The sequence below is a fragment of the Chinchilla lanigera genome, unplaced genomic scaffold (genome assembly GCF_000276665.1).
Source record: "Chinchilla lanigera isolate Chin_1 unplaced genomic scaffold, ChiLan1.0 scaffold00050, whole genome shotgun sequence".
NCBI lineage: Eukaryota > Metazoa > Chordata > Mammalia > Rodentia > Chinchillidae > Chinchilla > Chinchilla lanigera.
The window spans coordinates 16073950-16091153 of NW_004955451.1; the positions used below are offsets into that span (position 1 = coordinate 16073950).

General features: G+C 61.1%; 1 protein-coding gene across 2 annotated transcripts in view; it reads right to left on the bottom strand.

Annotated features, from left to right (window-relative positions):
* Positions 1 to 17204, bottom strand: part of Acly (ATP citrate lyase) — a 32916-nt gene that overhangs the window by 15034 nt on the left and 678 nt on the right. The window contains exons 2-14 of one of the 2 annotated variants that reach the window (XM_005394422.2): positions 14296 to 14477; positions 13503 to 13625; positions 11457 to 11519; positions 10965 to 11155; positions 10618 to 10697; positions 8435 to 8565; positions 7801 to 7919; positions 6423 to 6559; positions 5844 to 5905; positions 4367 to 4484; positions 2045 to 2199; positions 1355 to 1445; positions 597 to 626 (exon numbers count right to left, since the gene is read on the bottom strand). In XM_005394422.2, the coding sequence (XP_005394479.2) occupies positions 597 to 626; positions 1355 to 1445; positions 2045 to 2199; positions 4367 to 4484; positions 5844 to 5905; positions 6423 to 6559; positions 7801 to 7919; positions 8435 to 8565; positions 10618 to 10697; positions 10965 to 11155; positions 11457 to 11519; positions 13503 to 13625; positions 14296 to 14454 (1459 nt within the window). In that variant the 5' untranslated portion in view covers positions 14455 to 14477. The remainder of the gene's footprint in view (positions 1 to 596; positions 627 to 1354; positions 1446 to 2044; positions 2200 to 4366; positions 4485 to 5843; positions 5906 to 6422; positions 6560 to 7800; positions 7920 to 8434; positions 8566 to 10617; positions 10698 to 10964; positions 11156 to 11456; positions 11520 to 13502; positions 13626 to 14295; positions 14478 to 17204) is intronic. The other variant, XM_005394423.2, reaches the window with a different exon arrangement.

Genomic DNA, 17204 nt, shown 5'->3' on the forward strand with positions numbered 1-17204 from the left:
TGTGCTGCAGAGGCCAGGACGGGCCCGAGAGCCAAACCCTAGCAGCCCCCCCAGCACAGGGGAGCAGGGCCAAGGGGCAGCACGGCCACCAGCAGCAGAGGACCCCGAGAGGCCCTGTCACCCCAGGCTGCTGCTCCGGCCACAGCAGGTCTGGCCACCTGGCTGACCTTTGTCCCCTCCGCCCCTTCCGGAGCTCGGGGACCCACGGGCACGGGAGCTCCCCAAGGACGCCCGTCGCTGTATCGCCCGCATCGCCTGGGCCGAGTGCACACATGTGCCTGCAGAGCCCTGCACCCTGCCGTGGACCTGGTCCCTGTCCTCCCTCTCCGCCCGCCCGCCCTGCTCTGCGCCCACAGGGACACCTGGCCTCGGGGCTCTGGGCGGGGTGGGGTGACAGCAACAAGGAGAACCGGGCTAAGAAGTGGTCGGGGCGGCCAGCGCCACTGCTCCTCGGGAACACGGGCTGGGCCAGAGCGGGAGGGGGCAGGAAAGGCGGCAGATGACACTGTGGCCGTAGGGTGAGGGGAGCAGGGCGGTGGGGACAGCACCGAGGCCTGAAGCCCCGACGGGGCCACACGGGCGGGCAGGGGTCCTACCTTGCAGGGGTCTTGGACTTGGGTCTGAATCTGTCAAAGAAAACGACCAAGGCGACTGAGCGACCTGCAAGGCTGGGGGAGCGGGAGGCGGATGCGGGGCGGGCTGCAAGGGTGGGCCTCTGTGTCCCACAGCAAGGACAGGCGCCGCCGGGCGGCACGCGGGGCAGGACAGGCCAAGCCAGGGGCACAGAGAGCGGCCCACGAGGCACAGCAGGGAGACGACAGAGCCCGGGGCACCGGGCAGCGGCCGCCCACTGTGAGCCAGCTGGGCATCCCTGCTCCCTGGACGCTGGCACAGCTGCTGCATCAGCAAGGGGCGCACAGCCCGGAGGGGGACGAGACCGCTCCCCAGCCGGGCTCTCAGGAGGGGCCTGTGGAGCAGGGGCAGCCTCTGCTGCCCTGAGTCCACCACTTCTGGAGCCCCTTAAGCCCTGGCCCCCAAACAACCGCCTGGAGACCAGACTGGGAGCAGGTGGGCTGGACAGAGAGCGACCCTCTGCCTCAGGAGAGCTGGGAGGCTCCAACCACACCGTCCTCACATCCAGTTCCTACCCTGCACCCCGAGCCCCAGCCCCGAGCCCCGGCCCGCTGCAGCAGGCAGGCCTGAGCTGCTTCCCACTGGGCCAGGAGTGGGGAGGAAGGGGCAGGGGAGAGGAGGGGAGCGGGGAGGGGAGAGGAGAGGGGAGAGGAACCGCAGCAGGAAGAGGGAGGAGACCACGCCCAGGGCGCCGGGAGCCCGTCTGAGCCCTGGAACTCACCCTGGGGCACAGCCGGCTTGGCCTTCTTCGCAGGAGCCACCTCCTCAGCCCTGGACTCGGAGAAAGACGCAGTCCTGCTCGGGGCCGGGGTCTGGGCGGCAGAGGAGAGAGGGCTGAGGACCACAGGGAGAGCCTGGGCGGCTCACAGCTCCCCACGTCCCCAAGACATCACTCAGGAGGACGACCCGCTGCTCCAACCCCACTGAGCCGCTCTAGAAGCACGATCTGCCCACTCCTGAGCTGGGACAACAGGGAGTCGGGGGCCGGGCGGGGGAACCTGCCCAAGGCTCGTGCTCAGCAAGGAGGGCTGGCTTCTACTCAGCTCTGGTGCTACTCATTCATTATTTGGCTTTTTTGAGACAGGATCATGCGATGTAGATCAGACAGCCTTTAACTCGAGGTAAGCCTGCTTCAGCCTCCTGAGTGTCATAATCACAGGTGTGTGCCACCATAACTAGCTGATGAACACAGCTTTTTTTGTGTGCCAGGAATCAAACGCAGGACCTTGCACTTGCCAGGCAGGTGCTGTGCTGCTGAGCTCGACCCCTGGCCCTCAACTCTGCCCTTAAATCTGAGTGATTCTTCCCATTCCCCACACCACCACCAGGGCACAAGAAGCCTGCGCAGAGACCCGCCGCCCAGCGCGTCTCCGAGTGCCACGGCAGGGCTGTCGGGGTCGGCGGCACCTACCGACGTGCTCCCGCTGGCGTTGAGCAGGAAGTTGGCGGTGTGGGCCGCCGTGGGGGGCTGGTTGGGGATGGGCCGGTGGCCAAGGGCCATGCCCACGATGGCCGTCATGTGTGTCTCTGTGCCAAAGACGTGGATGGGGATGCCTGTGGTCTTCCCTAGGGGCGGGAGAAGAGGCGGTGACCGAGACGCCAGAGAAGTCCTGGACAGCCGAGCTCCACGCAGGGGCTCCAGACGCAGGCCCTGCCACCCAGCACCTATCCCAAGGCCCCTGCGGACGAGAGGGGCATAGCCGGACAGGGAGCGCGGCAGAAGACACACGCAGACGACCGGGCCTTGGGACACCAGGAGCCTGGGACTGGAGCTAACGTGCGCCAGGCAGACAGTGCCGCCGGGCCGCCATATGAGGGGGTGGCAGCGAGGGGCCGGAGGCCCCCGTGACAGCTCCATGCCTGCCTGCCTGCCTGGAAAACGGCTCTTCCTTTTCTTCTACTAATGCACCCCTTCGGTCAAACAGAGGTCAGAAGGCGCCTGCAGACCCTGACTGCGGCCCGGCGCCTCGCAGGCCCATTCCTGGTTTAATTTAGCCGGCTTTCGTCCTGCGGGTGAGCACTGGTGACCTCAGCGAGCGCCGATGACCTGGCGCACTGGGAGCCCTGGTTGCTTTGTGGTATAAAGCTCCTCTGCAACCCTCAGGCCTCTCCCACCTCAGGGCAAATTCCTGTCCTTGATCCCCTCCTCCCACACCAGGAGACGCTGACCCGGATGACACTGTCTCAGTGGGACTGCAGGGCCCACTGTGAGCCTCCCCTGTCCTTCCCTGCGTCCCAGGGCCACCTGCTGAGAGCCCTGGTGGCTTCAGGGCTCCTGGCCACCACACCAGGCAGATTCTGAGCTAATGGCATCCTCTGTGTCCCCACGGCCTCTTCTGGAGGACCTAGGCCAAACCTGGAGTGGGAAAGCGCTCTGCCCCGAGCTCCGTCCCAGCCCTGTTATGTTTTATCTTAGTGTGACACAGGATCTCACCAAGTCAATAAATTACCCAGGCTGGACTCGAACTTAGAATCCTCCTGCCTCAGCCTCCTGAGTAGCTGGGACTGGAGGCCAGAGTCACCGTGCCTGACATTATCCAATCTGTGACCGGATTGAAGTTTTCACAGCAGGCAAGGGCAAAGCAGCACACAGCACTGCGGCAAGGGGTTCAGGGGTTTGGTGTTTGGAGGAGAACAGGAAGAGAACAGCTTGTCTCTGCTGGGAGGGTGCAGTTCCTGTCCTGCCATTTGTCCCCTCCAGAGCACCACAGGCAGGCCTGCCCCACAGGAGCACCTCAGCAGCAGGGGCCGCACTTTATAACCAGCCACTAGCCGGGCAGTGATATGCATGTCATCCCAGCACTTGGGAGGCTGAAGCAGAAGGATCCCAGTGAGTCACCGGTGCTGCTCCCTGGCCCATCTCCCTTGTGACCCGTGCCACTGCACCCGGGTCCCGCTACCATACCCATGATTCCAGGCCTGTACTCAGACGTCACCTCCGCGCCTCACCCCTCCCTGCTTTGCCACCCCTGACATTCCGGGAGGTGTCCTGAACTCTATGGGCCAAGTGTGCTTGAGCTAGGCGCCCAGGGCTGCCGTGTGGCTCAGTGGTGCGGGCTGCACGCCACACAAGGCCTGGGTTCAATCCCCCACATTACAAAGAAGACCCCACAAAACCCGGCCCCGCGGGGCGCCCAGCACATTCCTTACATGACAAGGAACTGGACCCAAGCTTTTCACACTGAGCTACATCCCTAAAGCCCTTCTAATTTTTATTTTGAGACAAGATCCTGCTGCATCACTATGTAGTCCAGTCTGGCCTTGAACCTGCGCTCCTCCTGCCTCAGCTTCCCAGAGTGCATGGATGTCAGGTGCACACCCCCAAGCCTGGCTTTGTTTCCTATGCAATGCTTTCCAGCCCCCCACAGGCTGTGACAGGCCCTCTGTCTGGGGGGACAGAGAACACAGGCAGAACACAAATGCGGATATAGAGAGACAGGGGCAGAGGCTGTGTCTGTCATCCTGGCACTCTGGGAGGCTGGGGCAGGAGGAGCACAAGTTCAAGTCAGCCTGGGCAACCCACCAGGACGCTGGCTCAAAACAGAAAAGGAGAAAAAGCTTGGGATACAGCTCAGTGCAAAGAGCCTGGGGGGGCAACCCCAGCACTGCCAAAACAAAACAAAATAAAGCAGGAGAGAGGAGAGGGCAGTACCAAAAGCAAGGAGCACCCAGAGCCCACGGCCCGGAGGACGCCAGGGACCCCAGGGACTGGGGGGGCGCAGCCCCAGCTTACCCACTTCGCCCATCACCCGCAAGCCCTCCTGGTAGTTGGGGCCGCCTCTCCGGACGAAGATGGTGACCTCGTGCTCCTTCAGGGGACCTTGGTAGTCACGAATCGCTCTCACAATGCCCTGCGAGCGCAAAAGGACAACAGGGACGCGCTGAGCCAGGCGGTCGCAGGCCACTCGCTCACACCTTGAGATGCAAAGCAGCAGCCGGGGCCAGCCGGGGACATGGCAGGGCGGGGGCGGGAGTGGCAGCTGGGCGTCGAGGCTCCCAGAGCAGGCCGTGCAGGGCTCTCTGTTCAGCGCGGCCCACTGATTTCACTTCTGACCTGTCTCTGACCTGTCTCTGGTTGTTCTCAGACCCTACTACTGTTGGGGTGCAGAGGATCAACGTTAGGGTCCTATGCAAGGATCCTTAGAGGTACCGTTTCCTACAGTGACAAAATTTCCTTAAGAAACTTGAAAGACTCAGGAGGCTGAGGCAGCAGGATCGCAAGTTCAAGGTCAGACTGGACAACTAAGCAAGACTCTGCTTCAAAATAAAGCTTAGGGGTCCAGCAATTTAGCTCAGTGGCACAGCATCTGCCTCGCAAGTGTAAGGTCCTGAGTTTAATTCTCAGTACAAAAAAAAAAAAAACAAGAAAAAGACTCAAAACAGGGCTGGGGTGCAGTTAGTGGTAGAGCACCTGCCTAGCACGTACAAGGCCCTGGGCTCAGTTCCCAGCACTGGATAAAATAAAACCAGAAGCATGGAGAGGCTGCACTTTCAGACCTGTGGCCACATCAGGGGAGTTGGGGCCCCCATGGCAGCAGCACTGGAAGAGGCCCAGCCTCCTCCACACAATGGTCTCCAAGGCCCATTCTGCCCAGGTGTGGTGGCGCACGCCTGTAATCCCAGCACTCCCGAGGCTGAGGCAGGAGGATCGTTGCAAGTTCAAGACCAGCCTGGGCTACAAAGTGAGCTCAAGGCCAATCTGAACTGCACAGCGAGACCCTGTCTCAAAAAGACAAAACAAAAACAAAACAAAAACAAAAAACAAGGCCAATTTGACCACTTTAGTACTTTGAAAACATGTGGCCTGAACGGGGTCCCTGAGCGTGACGGTGGAGTGGCCACCTGGAAGGGGACTCGGGTCAGCCAGCCTTGATGACTGGCATCTTTCATTTCCAGCACTGGGGACAAAGCCGGGGCCTGTGCCCTGAGCTGCATCCCCAGCCCTTCTGATTAGCCGCGCGGCGCACCCACAGCCGCAGTGTGAGCAAGGCCCCTCGGGAAGGTCCTGGGGAGGCGGAAAGCGGAACTCGGCCTTCCTTGGCTGGGACAGAGGCTGAGGTCCTGGGCATGGCTGCTTCTGCCCAGCAGCCCGGCTAGGACCTAGGGTGGCCCCATCTCCAGCAGCAACCAACAAACCAAGAGAAGGGGCCGGGAGCCGAGCCCGGGCCAGCTGGGCCCCGCTCCGCACTCGCACGCTGCATGCCTCATACCTTGAAGGTGGCAGCCACGTTGGTGAAGTTGGCGATGCTGCCGCCGATGATAAGGATCTTGCCTGCAACCGGAGGGCAGAGGAGAAGAGATCAGAGTCGAGCACTGCAGCCACCCTGAGGCCAGCAGCAGGGCAAGGGCCAGCCCTCAGAGGCGTCAGGAAGCAGCGGGCGGCACAGCCACACAGCCAGCGCCTCTCCATTACCCACCCAGGGCCCGGGCCCTCCCTCTCCCCTAGGAAGCCCTAGAACCCAGCTGGCATCTGGATGCCCCGGTGGCCTGAGGGAGCCACAGATGCCGGGCAGGTGGGGAGGCTGGCAGGTCACAGGGCCCGGGTCAGTGGCATCGGCCCGAACACCCGCCCCATCCCACGGACAGGGCCTCACAGACAGGTGCTGCGCTGCCTCTCTGCCACCCTGCAGTAGGGGAAACTGAGGCCCTAAGTTACGTGAGCAGCCTGGAACCACAGCCTCGTGACTCCGGGCACCCAGCTGCTCCCACTGCCCCAGGCAGGGCCGCCTGGGAGGAGCGTCTGCGAGCCTGTCTGTGCCCACGCACACCCGGGCACACCCGCAGCTCACCATCCGGGTGCTTCTCGCGCGTCATGAGCGACAGGATGGTCTTGGCATAGTCATAGGTCTGCTGCTCGCTGGGGGCGCCCGAGTACTCCCCGTAGTTGGCCAGCTCGTTGACGCCCCCCAGGTCACAGATGGTGTCACTGCGGAGAGACAGCGCTCAGGGCCAGCTGTGGCACAGGGCACCCGCGCTGGCGCTGACCTGACTCTGGGCTCTCGCGGCGGTCAACGGTGCTATCGGGCTCTCACCTGCCAGAAGTGCTCGCTGCGGAGCCCCGCTGGGCACCCAGCACACACAACTGTGGCTACTTTTTTTTTTTTTGTACCGGGAATTGAACTCATGACCTCAGCCTTGCTAGGCAAACACTTATGCCACTGAGCTATATGCCAGGCCCTTTTGTGGTTTTTCTCATTTGTTTATTTGTTTACAACCGTGGCTACTGAGGCAGCAGCAGAGCTGCGTCCATCAGGGCAGCAGCTACCATGCTTCTAGAAAAGCAGCTGCCAATTACTGTACCGTGAAGGGTATAGGACGCAACCCCAGTGGTTCTATAAACTACTAGTATCCTGGCACTCAGGAGAGGCTGAGGCAGGAGAAACACTGCAAGTTCCAGGCCAGCCTGGGCTACATAGAAAGACCCTGTCTCAGAAAAACCAAACCAAACTCAACAACTAGTATTTACCCAGGCACAGCCTGCCTAGGATGACGGAACAGTGCAGCCACCAGGGCACCTGGTTGGAGGAATGGCGGGGAGCCAGGCAGCTCTCACGCTCTGGTTCACACGCTGTACTTGTTACACTTCTGCCTGGGGTACACGGCCCTACGCACTCTAACTCCAGCACTCGGGAGGCCAGGCAGGAGAACCAAGAATGTGAGACTAGCCCAGGCTCAAAACACAAAACAAAAACAAAAACAAAAATTCAGGGCTTGCTGGTACATTCCTAAAATCCCAGCATTTGAGAGACTGAGCCAGGCATGGTGGCACACGCCTGTAATCCCAGCACTCGGGAGGCTGAGGCAGGAGGATCATTGCAAGTCTGAGACCAGGCTGGGCTATAAAGTGAGCTCAAGGCCAGCCTGAACTGCAATTTGAGACCAAAAAATAAAAAAAATTGAGAGGCTAAGGCAGGAGAACCACGATATCCAGCTCAGCCTGGGGAACTTCAAATTGTTTTAAAAGGCTGGGGATGCAGCTCAGTGAAAAAGCCCTGGCTGGGTTCTACCCCTTGTATTACAAAAATTTGTGAAAGTCACACCATCCTGAAGCAGACCTACAGCTGCAGACCGTGCAGCATGACGTCACCATGCTCTTGTCCCCGGGCAGGTCCTGGCCACAGCGAGGCAGGGACCCAGAGACCCACCCACAGCATCCCCTGCGGTCACCTGTACACCACGGAGGCGCCACCCCCGGCCACCATGGTCCAGATCCTGCCCTTGGGGTTCAGCAAGGTCAGCTTCAGGCTGGCCCCGCTCTTGGCGTCCAGGTCTGCGATGTAGGCTTCCTGGGGAGCAGACACAACAGGTGGCCACGGGGACACCCTCCTGGGCCAGCCCCGCGTGCCGGGACAAGACCGGATGTCCAAGTCCCCAAATCATCCAGGCCACCATCGCTACAGTGGGTGACGACACAGGCGCCCCTGTGCCCCTCAGCCCCACGCACCCCGCTGACAGCCCAGAGGCTGCCGGGAGCACCTCTCAAGGACAAGGACTCTCGGGAGGAGCACTCCCTGCCTGGCTGGCCTGCAGAGGCCGCCGGAAATCACTGCGGAGAAGCAGCAAGTCAAGCAGATCCAGCAGGAGCCCCGGGAGGCTGATTGCTTGGCTGCTAAAAGGCTTTTTGGCTTCAAAGCCAGCGCAGCCCGCCCCCACCCCGCTGGGATTTTAAGCAAATTAAATGCTTCTCCTGCTCCTGCCCCAGCCAAACACACAGTCTGGGAGGGGGCCAGAGGCTGCCTTGGATGAGTCACTCTGTCCCCGGCAGGCCCGCCACCGCCCTCTCGTCTGCGACCCGACTAACCTCGGGGTAGGCCTCGCGCCCAAACGGGGGAGGGAACTCTATGTCGCCCCACTTCACTTTGCAGATGTAGTCAGCGGTGGCGTCCACCTTGGCCGCCAAGTCAAGGACGTAAACGCCGTCTCTTGTCACTACTGCAAGACAAGCAGAGGCGGCGGACTTGGCCGCTGCTCCAGGTGACCAGCAACCCTCGAACCTACACCAAGCTCTCCCGACAGCCCCGTGGGTCCCTCATGAGCCAGGGGCCAGAGCAGCCTCCAGAGACACAGCACAGCAAAAGGACGGGTTTTACGCTGGGTGTGGTGGCGCACACCTGTAATCACAACACTCTGGGAGGCTGAGGCAGGAGGACTGCAAGGTCCAGCCCAGCCTGAGTAACTTAGCTAGGCCTTGTCTCCAATTTTAGGTGTTTTTTTTTTTTGGTACCAGGAATTGAACTTAGGACCTTGTGCATGCCAGGCAGGCACTTGTGCCACTGAGTTATATCCCTGGCCCTTTCTCAAATTTTAAAAAGGACTGGGGGTACAGTATATCATAAAGGTCTTAGGTTCAATTCCTAGTGCCACAAAAGGAAAAAAAAATAATTAAAATGATTTCCTACCCTTGGCCCTCTGCCTAATAGGACAGAAAGATCTGTATTCATTGCCATGACAACTTTCAGACATCTTATAAAGTCCAAAGCCAGGTTTGGTGACCCACACCTGTCATCCCAGCACTCAAGAGGCTGAGGCAGGAGGATGGTCATGAGTTTGAGGCCAGCCTGGGCTACACAGTGAGACCCTGTCTCAAAATGAAATAAAATAAACTAAGACAAAATGCTATACTCTTCTGCTTTAAATATTTAACCCGTCACCCACCCAAGTCCTGTCACTTAAAAAAGTGTCTTGCATAGTGTAGTGCAGTCAAAGTGTGTGCTTATCAGCATGTCCAAGGTCCTGGGTTCAATTCCAGCACCAAAATCTATTAATAAAATACAAACTGGGCACAGTGGTACATGCCTATAGTCCCAGCACTTGGGAGGCTGAGGTAGGAGGACTACGAGGTGTCAGAGGCCAGCCTAGGCTTCACAGTGAGTTCAAGCCCAATAAGCCCAAACTGGACTACACAGTGAGACCTTGTCTCAAAAAACTTCTTTTCTAAAATAAAATGCTGAACACGGTAGCACACGCCTGTAATTCCAGCACTTGGGAGGCTGAGGCAGGAGGATCATTGTAAATTCGAGGTCAGCCTGTGCTACACTTGGGAGACTGAGGCAAGAGGATCACTGTAAATTCGAAGCCAGTCTGAGCTTAAGGCCATCCTGAACTGCATAGCAAGACCCTGTCTCAAACAGACAAATAAAATAAAACAAAACAAAACAAAACAGGACTGGGGATATGGCACAAGCATCCTCCTGGCAAGTGCAAGGTCCTGAGTTCGATCCCCAGTACCAAAAAATAAATAAATAAAATAAAGTAGCATAAAATAAAATACAATAAAATAAAAAACCTGGCATGGTAGCCCATGCCTGTAATCCCAATACTCAAGCGGCCAAGGCAGGAGGATTGAAGTCAGCCTGGGTTACAACTGAGCTGTCTCAATACAAAACAAAATGTAATAATAAAGATTAAAAATAAATTCGGAGTGCTGAAGGAGCACATGGGCACGAATCCCCAAGCTTCTCTGCCTGGCCTCCTGGCAAGCAGCCGGGGAGGAGCTGTGGGCGCTGGGCCCCCACCAGCACGGCTGGCCCCTGCCCCCTGGCTGGACAGCAGTCCTCCCTTCCCGGCCATTTAGCTAATTAAATCAGTACGCGGCCATCTGCACAGCAGCCTGAGCGCCTCCTTCCCTCCCGCGGCCTGGACTTTGCCCCAGGAGGGCCTGGCCAGAGCCAGCAGCGGCCGCGACCCTCCCATACCAGCTGCCACCTTCACAGCCGTGAGGCCTGGAGGCCGCCGGGGCCAAGTACTGACCAGTCTGGGGTGGGAGTGGGGACACTTGGGACAGGAGGCCTCCAAGGGCCATGGCAGGGCCAACGAGGACAATGGCGGGGCGTAGCGTGGGCACTGCGAACCCAGGTGCCAGCACCTGCGCTCATGAGGCCCAGGCCAGCACAGTCCCGGTATCTGAAGAATGAGGCCAGGTCACCACAGGCCCCGGGGCCCGAGGCCACGGACCCCTGCCCACCGCACCAGCAAAGCCGTTACCCAGGGGGTTGATCTCGAGGTAGGTGAAATACAGGTCCTCGTAGAAGTTGAAGAGGCCGGAGATGAAGCTGGCCAGGACCCTGTGGGACAGGGAAGGGGCTGTCACCCAGGGGCCAGCTTGGGCCCTGATTCCCCACCCATAGCCACTTGTCTCTCCCCAGCGTGACAGCTCCCCTGCTGACCCCACCCGCTGGCCCCCACGCTGCTCCCTGGACGTCACTCATGGCCACTGAGGCGGAACGGAGCTGCCAGGCTTGGTGCGGAAGTGGCAGACAGCGGGGTGCAGGCGGCGTGGTGCATACTGATGCCTCTCTGCCGCCGCCCTCCCTGCACCGGGCACACTCAACTCTTTCTTGTCCGTGGGCGCGTGCACCAGCAGGTGTTTCCTGATGTCCTCGGCACACAGCTTCCCATCCACGCCGACCAACAGCTTCTGGGCTTTCGCGTCCACGTCGCCCACGTCCACGCCGCCCTCGTGGTGGAAGAGGACATAGTCCCCCTCGCGGGCGGCGTAGATGCATACGTAGAACTCTTCTGCCTGGAGCAGGACGCGGTGTGAGGGCACTGATGGGGACCCCCCCTGCCGCCCGGTCCAGATGGGCACCGTCAGCCACCTCCCTCGGGGACCACAGACGGGGCCCCACCTGGGAGGGACCCCCCCACGTCCCCTCATCCCCGCATGGATGGCCTGGTGCCCGCCCTAACCCTGCCCTGCGGATCTCTGCTCGGGCCCGTGGGGCAGCTCCGAAAGCTGGATGCCCAGGCCTCTCCCCTCCTGTGAGGCCTCTGCTCGCCCTGAGGGGACAGGCGGGAGGGGCCCAGCCCGCACCCACGTGTACCTGAGTGTGTGGCACGAAGGGCTCGATCAGGAAGTTCTTGAGGAAGCCCCTGGCCTTGCCCACCTGGCGAGAAAGCGAGGGGCGAAGAAGCTTAAACAGACGGCACCTCCTCCTCCAAAGGAGGAGATGGGGGCACAAACAGCACCACCTGAACACCAGGAACTGCTTCTAGAAACCGGACAATGGGGTCCCAGAACCCTAAGCTCAAGAGGCCCTCAGGAGAGCATGGTGACGCACACCTGTCACACCAGCACTTGGGAGGCCGAGGCAGGAAGATTGCCATGGATTCAAGGCCAGCCTGGACTACACTGCCTGACCCTGTCTCAAAAATAAATAAATACAGTATAGGATCAGAAGTCATCTCCCTCCCAGCCAGGCCACGGATCATCGCGGAGCTCAGATAAGGGTACTGCGGGGGTAGCACTCTGCTTGTCTGTCCTGGGGAGGGCATGGACAGCCAGGGAGGAGCTCGAGCTTGGGCTGCAGGTGGGGCAGAGCCCACTGGGGAGACTTCTGCTCACAGGTCCAGCCGCGAGGCCGGCAGCCTGCGGTGCTAATCAGGCGGAGTGCGGCGCTGGCAGCAGCAGAGGCCAGACAGCCCTCGTCCCCGCGCGACCCCCCGCCCGGCCGTGCGTCACTGCTGAGTCAGGGACCAGACAGCGATCTGTCAGAGCTGATGAGCCTCGGCTGCCCGCCAGCCAGCCGTCCCCGACCCCCTCCGAGGGCCATCCGAGGAGAAGGCACATGAGGACCGCCTGGGGACGCCATGCAGCCTTGGCCCATCACCCCCTGCTCAGAGCCTGGGACCCGCAGAGCAGGGCCCTCTGTCCCCAGACTCTCCCAACTGCAGGATCCCTCTCTACCTTTGAGGACCAGAAACCAGGACCCACGGGGCTGGGGATTTAGCTCAGCAGCACAGCTCCTGCCTGGCAAGCGTGAGATCGTGAGTTCGATTCCCAGTATTGGAACACAACAACAACAATAAAAAAAACAGAAACCAGGACCCAAACAGGAAGACAGCTTTGTGGCCAGGCATGTGGCGCAGGACGGCAAGCCCAGCCCCTCAAGAGGCTGAGGCAGGAAGACTGCAGGTCAGATGCCAGCCTGGGCCACTCGAGGAGACTTCCATGCAAAATGAATCTAAAAGGGCCTGGGTGTAACTCAGCTGCAGAGCACTCACCAAGCGGGCACAAGGCCCTAGTGGAACCTAGTTCCATCCCCAGTGCCTCTGTAACAAAACCCCTGCTCCAAGGAAGCCCCATAAGGAGGAAGATGTCTCCATCCGCAAACCTGGTGTGCACATCACATGAGCCACAGTGACCTTTCTCAGAACCTAGCAAGAAAGCAGCTCCAAGCACTTGGGAAGCTGAGGCAGGAGGATCGTTGCAAGTTCAAGGCCAGCCTGACCTACAAACTGAGTGAAAGGCCAGCCTGAACTGCATGGTGAGATCCTGTCTCAAAGAGACAAAAAAAACAAACCAAACCAAACCAAACCAAAACAAAACAAAAAACCAGCTCCAGGGCTGGGCGTGGTGGTGCTTGCCTGTAATCCCAGCACTTAGGAGGCTGAGGCAGAAAGATTCCTACCAGATAAGGCCAGCTTGGTCTACGAGATGAATTCAAGATCAGCCCAAACTAGGTAGTGAGACCCTGTCTCAAAAAAACAAAAACAAGTCGGGCGTGGTGGCACACACCTCTAATTCCAGCACTTGGGAGGCTGAGACAGGAGGATCCAGGATTGTTTTGAGTTCAGGCCAGCCTCGGCTACAAAGTGAGCTCAAGGTCAGCCTGAACTACATAGTGAGACCCTGCCTCAAAAAGACAGGAAACCAAAAAAAAAAAAGGAAAAAGAAGCAAGCGGCTCCTGGAGGCCCCAGGCCCCACTCCACCAGGGCTGGTGGCACTGGGGCCGCCATCATGTCCGGACGCTCTTGGGACTCTCTGGGGAGGAAGCGCTGGTGCGGGCAGAGCCACAGCCCCGCAGAGCTGGAGGTGGCCATGGCCACCGTCGCTTCGCCTGCGCGCGCCACCCCCGCATCTACTCACCGTGGCCTCCTGTCCCAGCCTCGGCTTCAGCCAGGATTTGACCCCCTCCAGGGTGAGGTTGACGCCGACCAGGCCCAGCTTCCCCCGCCGCTTGATCAGCTGGTCGGGCTTGACCACCAGGCTCTGCAAGGACAGGGGTTTGCGCCTGGCTGAGGGTGAGGGTCTAGGCACAGCCTGGGGCCACACAGCCAGCGTGGCGCGGCGCACCCTTCACCCACCCAGCCCCAGCCCTGCTGACTCAGACGGGCTGGGCAGGGTTCGGACCTCAGAAACACCCACTGTGACCCCTCAAACACAGGCCAGCCACGAGCCCCAAGGGAGGCCGGACACACAGCCGGGGTGGCAGACAGCTGAGGAGCCGGCCCTCAGCCGCACCCCCATCTGAACCCCGGCACATCAGGCCCAACCGGCAGCCCCCAGCTCCAGGCAGGAAGCCCACGCCCCTCGGCGCTGGCCCTGCCCCGGGGCCCTGCACTCTTCCCAGATCTCCACTGCCCAGACACAGCCTTGGTGTCTCTGTGGCCACCTAATGCCAGGCGGCACAGCAAATGCCCTCTGACAGGCCGCTAATCCCCACGCTCGCAGGCCGGCCTGTCTGCCAGACGGAGGATCTCAAACTCAGACGCCTGACGGGCACCAGCCGCGTGGTTAATGAGCGGTCTAGTTCTAAGGCCGTGCTCCAGTGCCCATCAGCTGGGAGCCCAAGGCCCTGCTCAGCCCCCGCAGCCCCCACCGGTCCCTTGGGACAGCCGTCTGGCACACTCGTGGTCCTCGCTGGGGATGGGGGGCTCACCTGGCTTAGCAGCCAGGGGTGGTCCTGCAGCAGGCGGGCCCAGTCGGTGTCAGGGGTGACCCGGGCATACTGGAAGCGGTTCTGGATGGCCGAGGTGGTGCAGATGTACTTGTACAGCAGCTCTTTGCCCGTCTGCTCCGAGATGGCCTTGGCGGACATGGCTGCAGAGGGACCTTGTCTCCCTGCGAGAGAGGCACTGTCAGTGGGGACTCGGTGGGGACAAGGACGGGGACAAGGCGGCTGAGTAGACCCCGCCCCCTGCAGCCACGGGGCACCACGCTGGGCCTGGGCTTCTCTCAGGGGGGTAAAAGGGCTGCCCCACAGGACGACACAACACTACCCCTCCCGTGAGCACGCTGGCACTGACACTGGCTCCCCACTTCCTCAACGCGGCAGGAGGTACGGCCTGGCCCGGCCCCACACCCTGACACGCACACAGGCCAGCACAGCTGCGGAGCCTCCCGCTGGGCACAGCTTGGGGGGCCCCACCTCGCGCGCTCCCAAAGCCCACCCTGTCTTCCCGACCTAATTCCCCTGGACAAGCAGGAGTCCAGAGCCAGGCCTTCCGGACACCCATCCGGAGCATGGCACTGATGACACCACAGGCGGGCAGACCGTGACCTCGGCACATCCCACCGCCCTGTGAGTCAGCCACTGCCGGCTGCAAGCAAAACAGACCCTCCCTGGGGACCCCCAGCACCGTCACTTCTGACTGAGCCAAGCAGCCTCCTCAGAACATGGGGAGGGCTCGGGTGCGGCTCGGCAGAGCGCTGGCCTAGCCCGTGCCCCGGCCTGGGTCTGGTCCCCGCCCCTGGAGGGGGCTCCTATCAGCAGAAGGGCACTGAGTCACAACCATTTCTTAGACAAAGGCCTCAGAGGGGCTCTGACCAGTCACCCAAGAAGCCCACTAATCAGCAGGACTTGAGCCCCAACACTCACCCTGAGGCCCCCGAAGACGCTCTCCAAGGGCCATGCCCACGTGCCCCGACCCTCAGAAGGGTCTGTGGGGGGGAGCTCCCTGTCCCCTCCCCACACAACCGGCCCTTGTGAGGAGCTGGGGGGGAGAGAAAACAAACCCCACTGGCCAAGAGATTGGCCGGACCACGCCCATCACTCCTGCCTCCACGTGGGGACCCAGGGGGAGCGTCAGGTCCCAGTAAAGGCAGCAGCAGGCCGGTCTGCTGGCCAGGCACACGCCCAGGAGGCTGGGCCCGTCCCGCAGTCCATCCCGCAGCTCGCTGTTCTGCTGGGCTCCAGGTCCTGACCCTAGCAGGTGGCTTCCCTGCCAGCTCAGCACAGTGGGCATGAGCATCCAGCCTGTCTGCCCCAGCACAGGCTGGTCCGGAGGGGCTCAGGAAGCACGCCCCCGCCCTGTCCCTCTCCCTGAGGCTCCGAGGAGCCTCCCCACTCCCCACCCCCACCCACTCCAGTGCCTTTCCCAACCTTCTTGACTCAGACCAGAAAAACTGGTCGTGAAATCGAATGGGTACACCCCCTCCCCCTTCCACAGAGAGGGCCCATTGGGCAGGGAGGAGGGGGCAGCGGCCGCCCACCCTCAGCCCGCAGGAGTGGCAAGACAGGAAGCCCCCACCAGGTCTTGCCATGAGACTGGACCCGAAGCAGAACCTTCTGCAGTTAAAGAAACCACAGCCAGGTGTGGTGGTGCACGTCTATAATCCCAGCACTTGGGAGGCTGAGGCAGGAGGATTGTTGCAAGTTTGAGACCAGCCTGGGCTACAAAGTGAGCTCAAGGTCAGCCTGAACTGCAGAGCGAGACCCTGTCTCAAAAAAAAAAAAAAAAAAAAAGAAATCACAATTTCCTAAGCCCCAGAGCAAACCTCAAACCCAGCGGCCCACCTCCAAGGGTCTCTGGAAGGGCGGCTGGAGAGAAGAGGACAGGGACACGGTACTGGAGAGACCTGCAGTTTACCGAGGCAAGAGGTTTGCCAAGAGCACGCCGGCTCAGATGGGATGGTTTTGAATGGGCGCGCAGAGCAACAGGACAGAGTCCGGCTCTGCACAGTCACTAAGGCAGCAGCTCAGGAACCAGGAGGGGACCCGAGCCAGGGAGGGGGCTGGCGGAGGCGGAGAGGAACCCCACCGCTCGTCGGGATCCTGAAGTCTCCCCAGCTGCGGTCTCACCCTCTGTAGAGTGGGAGGAAAATGTATGCAGCACAGCCAGACACGAGTATTCACTCCAACAGGTCGGTATGTACCAATCTGGATCTGGGGACCCCCCCAGTTTCTGAGGCTGGTCCTCCCACCCCGTAGCTGAACCGTTAAACTTGTGGTGGGCGGTTTCGCGGCAGAGCTTGGACCACAGGTCTGCCGCTGGTAACAGGTAAATGCACGAAGCGTTGTAGTAAGAAGTCACCGTGTGGAACTGGGACTGGCGCGAGCGCTCTGGCGGAGGGAGCGCGGAGCCGAATGGGGTGCTGTCTGCACACTGGTGACCCGGACTGAGTTCGCCCAGCAGCCCTGAGGCCGCAGCAGCTGAACGAGAGGAGCCGGTGCCCCAGGCAGGCACGCCTGGGACACGGCCCGCCCGGCAGAGGGCTGGCGGGAGGCTATCAGGGTCTCCCCCGGGAAGGCCGGGAAGGACAGTTAGGGTCTGCAGGGCTGGGCTTCTCTAAGAGGCCGGGCCGTCCCAGGACGATGCGGGCTCTCTCTGCCCGCGGGGTCAGAGGAGATGGAGACGCTGGCCGCCGGGTGTCTGGGGCTCTGCCCGCCCCGTCCCGCAGCTGCTGAGGAAGCTGAGGGGCGCGAGGTCCCCTCTGGTCTACCGGCTGGCTCCGCGCCCGCGCCCCCAAAGCCGAGCGCTGACCCGCGAACAGCGAAGCCGAAGCGGGGAAGGTGGGGCCGGGCGGGCGGCGAGTGTGCGCCGCGCCCCGTTCCCCGCTCCGCAGCAG